This window comes from Notolabrus celidotus, chromosome 9 (genome assembly GCF_009762535.1).
Source record: "Notolabrus celidotus isolate fNotCel1 chromosome 9, fNotCel1.pri, whole genome shotgun sequence".
Lineage (NCBI taxonomy): Eukaryota > Metazoa > Chordata > Actinopteri > Labriformes > Labridae > Notolabrus > Notolabrus celidotus.
This window is the reverse complement of record NC_048280.1, coordinates 17,048,283-17,059,754: the sequence shown is the minus strand read 5'-3', so window position 1 is coordinate 17,059,754 and position 11,472 is coordinate 17,048,283. Positions and strand designations below refer to the sequence as shown.

The window sequence follows — 11,472 nt, the reverse complement described above, 5'->3', positions numbered from 1 at the left end:
CCGTCAGGATCAGATTCTGGATCAGATTTAGAGGGTCGAAGTAACGCGGGTCTGTGAGCAGCCGTGTATATTCAGCTAACATGTAAACATTAGATCAACTTGCTGGACAGCCAGGGGGAAATCCACTTCCTGAGGGGGCGTGGTCAGAGAGAAAACCGACCGTTCTGAGCAGGGCTGAAGAAGAGGGATTTTCAGGCATGTCAAAATCTGATTTCAAAGTGTTTTTTTTGAGCATAAACTTTAAAGACATGTTTTGGGGACCTCTTAGAACAATATATTTTGATGAAAAAAGCGTGATATGTCACCTTTAAACATCATGCTGTGACTAAGGGCAGATGTTTGAATTTGGTTGTGTTTGGGGCTCTTATCACACTTGTAACATTTGGAGAAGATTGAACATTGTGAATGATAACTTTTCATCTTTGATGTGTCTTTTATATGCTGACAACATTTGGATTCAATCAGATGAAGAGTTTGTTCTAGTATGAACCCTGTAACTTACCAAATTTATGCCATTATCTTACAATCATATCAAAATGTCTGACTTTCTGTTGCTCAGAGTTTGACAACAGACAGAGTCAGGTAGCTAAAGTAACCACTGCTAAGTCTAGCTACCTCCAGTTTATGATCTCTGTTAGCAATCTAGCTGACTCTGCTCAGTGCCAAGTTCTAAGAACACAGCGTGTGTTAGCTATGGATTTTAATTAGCCCTGCAGCTTGTGCTAGCACCAGGCTTTCACTGCTGCCCCCATAGAACCTCCACTCAGGAGGTGGAAACAAGGTGATGCTCAACCACACTAACACTCCTCTCCCATTCCAAAAGCTTGCTTTTGTCATCCCTAATGTCAGAGTCAAGGGCAGACTCATTTAACATTCCCTGGCCACTGTAATTTTAACATTACTCCTGTCATCAAGCTACACCACTCTTGCATCTCTTTCACCTGAACTGATCAGATGAAACAGAGACCTCAGTGTGTATTCCCTCCAAAAATGTAGAACACTACAATTGATGAAAAAGCATGACAATGTTATTTAGCAACTTATTGAATAATCAGCACGCTAGTTTGCTAGCATGTATTGCCAGAGTCTAGTTTTTGTCAGACAGTTGGCATAGTTCTCCAAGTTCAGTAACAAACACAACAAACTATCTCGCACATTGATATAAGAAAGAAACACAGCCATATTTTTCCACACATTAAGTCCTGTGCTGTCAAGCTCATCATATTTCTACTTCAGTGGGAGGTGACTGTAAACATGTGAATGTGTATTTTTAAGTGTGCCTACAGTCAACTTTTTATCATAAAAACTACAACTATAAATACATCCTCAAGACCAGATGTTAATAATGTTAATTTTTAGGTTATTTAACGAATATTAAGGCTTGAGTAGTCATACTTTTTAGATGCACACACTCAGCCGGGGTAGTTCCTGTCTTCTCATCTTGTTCCATCTGCACAGAGTCAGTCCTTAAACCGAAATCTTGGTATTAAGATGGCAGCATAAACTGTAAAATCTTCAGAAACGTGGGCTGACATCACAGACGCTAAACCATCATTTTCCTAAAGTCTATTGTGAAAAGCTATTCAATAAGTCTGTTTCATAAAATGCGTACAGCCAACATGGGTTACATATTATATGTTGACAATCAATCCAAACACAAGTGATTAGATCACATTCAGTCACAGTCAACAAATAAGTGGTGGCTTCCACTGGATCCACCTTATTTTAAAGGCTTTCCACACTTGACGCACTTTACATACTTTAATGATATAAACTCATAAAAACTGACATTTGATCACTGAAATGGTGTTCAAACTTTAAAACTAGGGTAAGCTCTCACAGGCAAACCCTCTCATTACAGTTTGGTTTCACTTTTTGGTGGGCAACAACATTTAAATCAAGCACGTACAATTTGAACATCGCAGAATAGATGACACATTCAGAGAATGTCCATTTAAAAGTAGAGCTTTGGCATGGTAAAGCACTATTACTATATTTAAATAGAGAACTCGTCTCTTTTTAAGAAAACATAGCTTAATGCATCTGAATTTGTAGTCAACAGCACTGTGGTTTGTGTGATAGTAAGCAACAGTCACACCTGATTTCTCCACGATCTGATCTGCTTCACCATGTCGAGGTCAGACTTTCTTGTGACTGGGTTGTGAGAGTTCCAATTAAAGGAGCATGTAAACTAAAATAAGAAGAAGGAAATGTTGTGTGTGGCTGGCATCCTCACCTTTCAAAACTAACAACCATTCAAAAAACCTGAAATTCAAACCTTTAAAAAGTTTAGCCTACAGACTGATAGCACATCACAAACAAGAGTAAAAATGCTACACAAATAAAAAAAAATACAATAGAAGTCTTCTAGGACCAAAACCAAAATCCTCTATAAAGACATTGATCTCTGCTAGCTGCATCTAGGTCAGGTTCATGAAAAACTTGTTGCTGCTGATCCCTAGGATAGCCTGGTTCTTCCAGCAATCAAATACGGATTTACAATGAAAAATAAAGATACAATTGAAATCATTCCCTGACAAAAAATGTCCTACGGGTTTTTAAAAGACCTCATTTTCAATAATGCCTAGTTCTATTCTTCAGAGTATTTGTGCTTTGTAATATCATCCTTTTTTCCTGTTTTCATGTGTCAACACATTTTACAGAACAATTCAACGAGTCATGAATTTTAGAACGATAAATACAGCTTGGCAGGTTGGCGTTGTTTTGCAAACTTTGCACACAGGAGCCACTTCAATGTTCTTGAGACTCAAAATGATAGTGTTGTTCCAGTTTGAGTTAATACTACTGGCCCTTACTTAGAAGACCAATATTGATTTGTTTCAGTTTTCACTCATTTACTTCTGGTGAGTCTTTTCAAGTCAGCTGGATGAGGTGTTCACTCCAGTTAATGCGTTGAAGCCATCCTCTAGTTGGAGCAGGTGTTGATGTTCTTGCCGTCTGCAGCGTCCTCCACCAGAGCTAGGTGATAATCAGTGGAGAGTGTGAAGTGGGACACGCAGCCCACCAAGCCCCCAATGTATTGTCTGTTTGTATGGAGGGCAATCTCTTTCATACCACCTTCAGGGAGGGAACAGAGAACAAGCAGATATTAAGAGCCAGAAAATTTCAGAAGTGTAGACATTGAATGTGCTTTTTAATCTTTAGTGCATAGAGGATTTGTGGGATTATGAGTTGAGAGCTCCACATACCAACATATAAGGGTCCATTAATGTTGAGTTGTCTCATCTTTCCAAGTGACCTGCCTGTTTTTGCTCCATAGTCATCCACTGTGAGCTTTCCTGACTGACCATCCCTGAAGAGAAACATGGTAATGTTAGGCTGTACATTATTTTAGTTTACATATGTTTAAGCTCTTGTTTTGGTTTTAAAATAATGTTCTGTTTCAGCGTCATAAGGCTCACACCCCAAAGCCCCTTTGAAGGCTTTGAAACTGGCAATGAACAGACTGATGTCGAGATTCAGACCTCTGTACATCCTACGAAAGCAGATTAGACCATGTACAACAATATTGATTATTCCTATACAGTCACGCCATACGATTGTTCATCCTGCCGCAGGGTAGGTGTCAGACAAAGTGACGTCATGCTGTAGGACAGTGATGTACTAGCCCAACTGAGGTACGGCTTATATAGGGCCAGGTATATGAACACGCACATAAATAAATGTTATTTATTCACCCTGTCTTTCTCCACTTATAGCTACTTTGACTGTTTACATTGAAGTACCAAAAATATGTTGTACTCCTGTTTCTATTTTTACTTGCAAAAGTAACACAACTGTATTGCAACATTTAAATCTTCCTTGTTGATGGTCTTCAGTGACTGAAGAGGATTTATGACCAAAGTTGCAATTTAAAGTACAAAAACATGTATCTGCTACACTGAACTCTAAATACAGTAAAGCTACTAGCAAGTGTTGCAACACAGCCTGATTAGTTGATTTCCACAAGTCCTGCCTCTATCGAGGCAAATGGCCAGATTTAAGGGGATCCCATGCCACCACTGGCCACCCCTCTGAGGCTGCCCCTGCTTATTGCAGATATTCATTGTAACTTGCATGTTATACATTTAAAATAAAGCTTTAGAAGGAGCTTTAATGGTCTACTGGGTGATACATAGCCAACCATTTTCATACATACTACCATATCAACTTTATGAGGCAATAATATGTCAGTTTTAATGTTCACAGTTTGCTCTACTACTCCCAAGTGGACAATGAAATCCACTGAGGAAGCTGTACTGTCGGATTTGTTAAATCAAGTCAAAGTAAAACACGGTTATTTTAGAGCTTACCTCACAGCTTTGACTCTGTGCCACTTCCCGTCATTAAAAGTCCCGTTGACGGCAATGTTAGCTGCACCACTGCCCAAGTTGAAGCTGGAGAAATATGCAAACACATACCAAGAATGTCTAAAGTTATACATGGTTCATTGGGTTCATGTTTGTGTACAGTGACAAGATTCATCTTTCTTCTTTTCCAGGTCATGACCAGACTTTAATTAATCTTCTCTTTAAAATAGCATTCATTTTTTGCTGAGTTTAAAAAACAAAACAAAACAAAAAGCAAGCAGGACCGTACAATTTCCAATCGAACCCTAGTGTTTACATAAAGAGTGAACAAATATCTTTGACGTCTTATAATAAAACAAATTACATTTTTGATTACATAAGTAATTGCAATATGTATTCTTAAATAAATGTTTCCTCATCAAGTTGAGATGGAGTCAGTATGTCTTTTTATTGTACAGTATAGTGTACATTGCACCATATTGCTCTCTGGTGGTTGTCAGCACACAATCAATGCAGGCTTACAGAGATTATAATCCTATGTCATAATGGTCTCATAAGAGTTATGCTTCATAGATCCATATGGTGTGGTGAAAGCAAAATATTTGTTGAAGCAAAATTCAATACTTTGGTCAATACTTTTTTAATACCACCTATTGTAAGAAATGTCTGCAGTTCAATGGCTCTGAGAATTCAATCATTTTGTTTTACCAAACCTAAGCTCAGGTTTTAAAGATTGTCATGGACATCTGTTTAGACATTGGTTTAATTATTTATTTGTAATACATAACATACATTTTTTTCATATAAAGCATAATATTTTATTATTGTGCTTTTGTGTTTTATTTATCTATGTAGCAATCAGATTTGAGTTTGAAGTTTGAGTTTAAGTGAAATACCTGAAAATCAGAGCGCCATCCTGGAGCCCCATGGAGAGGAAGTCACTGTTGGGTCTCATTGGACTGTCTCCTCGCCATAGCAACAGGCCATCTTTTGCTGTGCTTTTAAAACGCATGAAGAGGTTGGTCCTGGACCCAGACACCCTGACAGAAAAATTACAAATGCAGTCATTAAATATGTATCACAAACATGACTTAAACAAGGATGTTCGCTGTGTTGGGAACAAACTTCATGTGTGGTGGGAGACTGATGACTAAATTATCATGTATGACACGCAAAACCATCTCTTGTTTCAAACCAACCTTTTCAGAATATCTCTGTTGTCATATGTGAGGTAACTTCTGCCAATGAACTGAGGGATTTCAATAGCCTCAGTCACAGCTGAGCAAAAGGAAAAAAAAGTATTGTATTAACTTCAATCCATGAGAAAATCATCACAAGGTGGCAGCATAAACATTTATATTTAGACTAAGCAGAAAGATGAAAACTGATTCTATGATTCAAGGGGGAAATAAATGTAGTTTCTGTGACTATAATTATGAGCAGATTGTTGATATTTTCTAGTTTAATTCATAAAAGAAAACTTACTGTTCAGACAGTAATTCCCACACTCTGTTCAGTGAATGCATTAAAAACAGAGAAGGCATAGACAGACTTAAAGGATTAGCTTGTCTAATGTATCATCTTATATGACATTATATGATGACCAAAAAAAAAGGCACATTTAATCTGGGAGAAGACAAACATCATGTCACATGGTTAGAGCCACATAATACACAGACATGAAAGCTATGGCTGTCACTAACTTCTTTTCAATTCTCATCTCTTTTCTTTTTTAGTGCATATACTAATTCCATTTACTTTGTCAATATAAATTACAGTGCAAAATACAGACATTCAAAATACACCCATAATATAACTGTACCCTCCATAGTATGTATGGTAATTTAACAGACAGGACAGCATCATTAAGAAAGCACTGGAACATTTTTCTTTATGCTAACACACAAGCCAGTACTGTAAAATACATAGAAATTCAAACTGACCTTTCTGGCAGTGTCTTCCATCATACCCAAGTGGGCAGTCACATTCATAAGTGTCCCACTTTGGCCTGCAGGTCCCTCCATTGGCACAGGGACTTTCCACACATGGATGTGCCGAGTTTGCTACATTAACGCCACCAGCCGAGCCCGATGTTATTGGGATGGTGCGATCATTGAGTATCAGCTGAGAAGGTGAAAAGAAAAAGCAACAGATAGAGGTGAGAGGGAGAAGAAAGCAAGAGGAGGGGTACAATGCGAGTGTCTTAGCTGAACATTTTTTATCGAAAACTCTGGATTGAATGTTACAGGTGTTAGATAATATGTGAATAACAGTCATACCTTCTGAATAATTCCAGTGAAGGGCTTTTTCACACCGGCTGTCTTCTTTGTTTTATCATATTCTGGTACTCCACCAACATACAGAGGGGAGCTGCACTTGATCTGAGTGAAAGCTCCCTGAAATGAAAATACATTAATACCATTCAACCGTTTATGTCGTCATGTTAATGCGTATGCATATCAAGCTTGAAGTCATACATATTTTACCGGTAAGATACTTTTAAATGCTATATAGAGAGTTTAAAGACATATTTTCCTTTGTTAAATACATAATTTTATAATGATACACCTAGAGCGTCGTCCTGCCCTGTGTGAGAAATAATATGTTTGATTGAAATGTTTGATATCCTTCCAAACTCACTTAACAGAGATGAAGACATGGTGTATGCTGGCATTTGCCTTGATTTGTCACTATAAGTTACTGTGGAAAATTGCATTTTTGTCCCAGGTAGACAGTTAATTTCACTGCAAAAAAAAATAAATATTTGACAATAAATTACACAAGTACCCTTACTAAGATATACAATGTTGTGGTGTACAAGGTGATAATAACCATCCAGTTAAACATGACAACAATGTTAGATTAAGAAGATACAAACATTTTAAAGATAAAAGCTTTATGCGAATTAAAAAAATCTCCCTTTCAAGCATAATATGGGATTAGTGGATTAAGTTGAGTATGATGGACAGCCATTCAACAAATGACTCCAGAGGAACCTTATGTTGCTTTGCTGCTTTTGAAAGAGGCAAATGTTCCTGAAAAGAAGGACATCACAGCTTGTCAAGACCCAGTTGCTGGGTTTGCTGTGAAGTTTTTCTGCCCCCTTCTGTTCAAACAAGACACAACACATCTTTAAACAGCACAGCTTCAACATACCTCAGCGATTCCTTCCATTGGCCTCTGACTGTTCACCTGGAGGATTCCACTCTTTGCTGTACGAGACACCCTCAACTCATGCCATGTGTCCAGACTGATCTGCTCTTCACTCCTGCAGCACAGATCAACACTCACAATATAAGCCATCTGGAATATGATTGTCATAAGAAAAGAAGACTGAGAGCAGTGGCATACTAAACCATACCATATCTGTTTATTACCTTATTGTTGCTCCTCCAGAGCCACAGTCAAATCTGAACTCCACATATCGGTCCACCAGGTTGATAGCCAGGAAGTCACCGCTGCCTGCATCATCGCTATACAGCAGGGTCCCATCAGGTGTCGAAGGCCTGAACGTCAGCTCAAACTCCATAAAGGACAAATAACTCTGAGAGGACTGAGGCCACGGGATGATAGCATATGAAAACACTGTCTCATTGAAGAGAGGTGAGGACAGTGTGAAACCTAAAGAATGGAAGAGGAGACGTGAGGAGAGTTTTGAGAAGCATTAAGATGTTGAAGAGGAGGAAGTAGTTGAGAAGAGAGCACAGAGAAGAGAGGACATGGAGAGGGAGAAAGGGAGTTATATTGCCCTAAAAGCTGGTCTGACATGCAATCAATCCCACTACCACCATAAAAGAAATAATAATCTTCATTTCAACCAATTTTCCTTCATATTGCACTCAACCGCTAAAGCAATTACCTTTAAAGGTCTGTGTGACAATCTATGACAGCCATCCGGTAAGATAGAATCATAAAAGGATTTGACTCTACTTCTCTCACAGTAATCTAAACCTCCTTTTGTAAACAAGACAAGAGTGTGTTTTTTATGTAGGTGCAAGAAAAAGGTAAAAGAAGACTCACTCTCTTCACAAAGTGCTCCTCTGAAGCCCAGTGGGCACAGGCAGATGTAGCCATCAGCACGGTTTGCAAAGCAGGCTCCGCCATTGGCACAGCTGACCAGGTCGCACACTGTGGCACTGCACTCACCTGCCACACAGTGATAAGGCATAGGCAGATAAACTTATGTATTCATAAAGCTCTACAAACATGATTTTATTTTGGGGGAAAAAAGCTGTTTTAATGCTAGAATTTTTTTTCATGAACATTTCTACCTGGTAACTTGGTGTTAAAATAAAAAAGGGGAAGTGTGAACTTCTAAAAGACATGATAATAACGTGTTAAAAGCTTTCATTTCAAACACCAGGCAGAAAGTGAAAGAAAGATTATGTAAGCCATGAATGTCACAGGATAATAGACAGACAGATAGCTGTGATTGTTGCCTTTGGTTAAGGTGAATACTGGAGAAATACAGAAAGTGTACATTACACAATCCAGAGGCTTTTCTTGTAAACATGGCTTTAATATAAATCCTTACTTATTACTCACTACTAAAAGCTATGGCAAGGAAATCATGCTCTGCAAAATATCTGGAAGAGATAGTCTGACATTAATGAATGCTCTTGCTGGGAAACATTCTGGTCTACAACAAAACTATCAACTTTGGCCATCGCTTATAATAACCAGATTAACCTGTTAACATTTATGTTTTGGGTTGCAGTTAAAGGATGCCTTAACCAAAGGATGAATGGTTATATAATGGATCATGGTTTGTTTTAACATTTCCTTAGATAAAGGGAAATAACACCAGCCTTAACTGTCCAATGAGTGAAAACTAATGTATATAAAAAATTTGCCCTTTTTTTATGTAGATATTAATGTTCACAAATTAATGTTTGTATACGTCCAAAGCAAGTTGTTTCCCAAAACAGCTCCCATTTAACTTTATATCCGAGCACAAAAACCTGAGAACCAGTGAATCGTGGGTAACATGGACAAGAGTCAAATTTTAGCTACAATGGCTATAGTTTAGTAATACTTATTCCATTAATGCACACATATACAGCATTGTGCACTCCCTCACCTATGTCAGCTCCACTCAGAGCTCTGCCCAGAGGCCAGGGTCTGATGTCTGTGGCCTTGTTGTTGATGGTCAGACTCTGAATGCAGCCAGCAAAGCCACGATTTGTCCCCGTCGCTCTGGCCAGCCAATAAGCATTCGGGGCTCCGCCCAAATAGAGCGGGGAGCGGAAAGTAATCTTCGTGTACTGACCCTGAAAGAACAAGGAGGACCAAAATGGGTTTGATCCTTAACTACTATACAAACAATTCAAGTCTGTACTTCTACCTTAATGGACTGAAAGGGACCATGGTCAACAATCTGTTTCAATCCTGAAAGCTATAACTCTGTTATATCAATAACTATAAGGATCTTTGTCTTTCACCTTCATGTGTCCTTGTTACCTGTGAGCGCCCAGAAATGGGCGTGTCGTTGTCCATACGCAGCCAGCCGCTCATGCCGTCTCTGAAGACGGTGACTGTGTGCCACTGTCCAAGAACGATCAGGCTCTCACTGACTATTTGAGCAGCTCCTGTACCACAGTTAAACCTGAAGAAGACACAGCATTTATTATGTTGTTACAAACAGCATTATGACAAGAAAAAAGAAATTAAATACATCTTTAATTCCCCCATTATATTCAGAAATAAGTGTATCCACACTACATTGTATTTCTATTCTTCATCTGCAAGTTGGGTCCTGAAGGTATATATTTTTTTCCATTTGAAAGGTCTGATCCCATTAATAGATGACAGCATTATGAATCACAATAAGTAATTCATCAGTGTTGTGTTTATAAATCTTAGACCCTAGAGCAGTTTAACAGATGCATTCATAAATAAATTGTTCATTCAACACCTATTTTTCATAAAAAGAAAGCAATTCCTATACCTACATGTTTCTTTTAACTTAAAGTACATGATAGCTAACTAAACTTTAATGTAGTTTTTGTATATTGCCAACCATGCTTAAAATCTAAAACCAAAGGTTAATCAGTGTTTTTTTTACCTGTAGTGCAGCGTGCCTTGAACCAGAGCCAAAGAGGTGAAATCTCCACGTCCGTGTTCGTTCTCCCCGCAGTAAAGCAACAAGCCGTCCTCAGAGTCTGCCTGTACAACAAAGAAACTATTTCATATATCTTTTCACATTTTTAGACAAATCCTCAAGTCAAGAACACATTGTTGTTTTACCTTGAACTCTAAACTGATCTGAAACGTCTGGTAAGAGTTCTTCAAGGGTTCAAACGTTATGTGAGAGTAGCCATAGAACCTGGGGAAGTTCACTGGTATCACTGCCGATAAAACAAGGATTAAATGATGACAGGGTGATGATTGAAGGGGGGAAAGTTGGGATTGTTAGATGCATCTAAGCACAAAGTGTACAGCCCTGAATCACACTACACTTGTCTCACCCTCAGTGCAAGTGTCTCCTCTTCGTCCCAGGTTACAGTGGCAGCGTGAGCCCCCACTGTCGAAATCACTGAGACAGAAGCTGTCGGGAGGACACACTGTATTATCACAGGTCAGGTCGTACACGCGAGGTACCTCACCTTTCCAGGGGGACATGGTGGGGGTGGTTGTGGTGGTAGGCACAGTGCTGCTAGGTGGATCAGAAATAGAAAAAGTCATGTTTGTTTAATTTTCTGAGAAAAAAATGAAGAAAACAATAAAAAGTATATATAAATACACACATATATATATATATATATATATTGATATATACAAAAAGAAAAAAAGAAAAAAATGTCCTGATACATCGTTATTTTTTTCTTCAATGTCAAATGCCTGAAAATGTCCAACTTAAGAAAAGAGGCTACTACATTTTGAACTACATCTTACCTGGTTGTTGTTGGTGGGGCAGTAGTTGTGGTGATTTTGGTAGTACTGGTTTCTATTGTGGTTAAGAAAATGAGATCTGAGAAGTCTGGTATTACTGTTGAGGTTGTGGATGCAGCTGGAGTGGTTGTTATGTTTGGTGGAGCAATAGTGTTCATTCGGTAAACAACATTTCGACCAGACGGAGGACCAGGACGTGAACGCAGCTGTGACCTCTTGTTGTCCTGATTGATGCCTGGGAATGGCTTCAACTGAGAAGAACGGAGGGGAC

General features: G+C 38.6%; 1 protein-coding gene across 3 annotated transcripts in view; it reads right to left on the bottom strand.

Moving 5' to 3' along the window:
• Positions 1-1,551: 1,551 nt before the first annotated feature.
• The window catches only part of LOC117818367 (pikachurin), a 26,530-nt gene continuing 16,609 nt past the window's right edge, over positions 1,552-11,472 (bottom strand). The window contains exons 9-25 of one of the 3 annotated variants that reach the window (XM_034691220.1): positions 11,205-11,452; positions 10,778-10,965; positions 10,557-10,657; positions 10,375-10,475; positions 9,771-9,915; positions 9,391-9,580; positions 8,331-8,456; positions 7,688-7,931; positions 7,467-7,578; positions 6,590-6,706; positions 6,254-6,434; positions 5,796-5,819; positions 5,510-5,588; positions 5,207-5,350; positions 4,314-4,397; positions 3,210-3,313; positions 1,552-3,078 (exon numbers count right to left, since the gene is read on the bottom strand). In XM_034691220.1, coding sequence (XP_034547111.1) covers positions 2,927-3,078; positions 3,210-3,313; positions 4,314-4,397; positions 5,207-5,350; positions 5,510-5,588; positions 5,796-5,819; positions 6,254-6,434; positions 6,590-6,706; positions 7,467-7,578; positions 7,688-7,931; positions 8,331-8,456; positions 9,391-9,580; positions 9,771-9,915; positions 10,375-10,475; positions 10,557-10,657; positions 10,778-10,965; positions 11,205-11,452 — 2,340 coding nt within the window. In that variant the 3' untranslated portion in view covers positions 1,552-2,926. The remainder of the gene's footprint in view (positions 3,079-3,209; positions 3,314-4,313; positions 4,398-5,206; positions 5,351-5,509; positions 5,589-5,795; positions 5,820-6,253; positions 6,435-6,589; positions 6,707-7,466; positions 7,579-7,687; positions 7,932-8,330; positions 8,457-9,390; positions 9,581-9,770; positions 9,916-10,374; positions 10,476-10,556; positions 10,658-10,777; positions 10,966-11,204; positions 11,453-11,472) is intronic. The other 2 variants (XM_034691218.1, XM_034691219.1) reach the window with 2 other exon arrangements.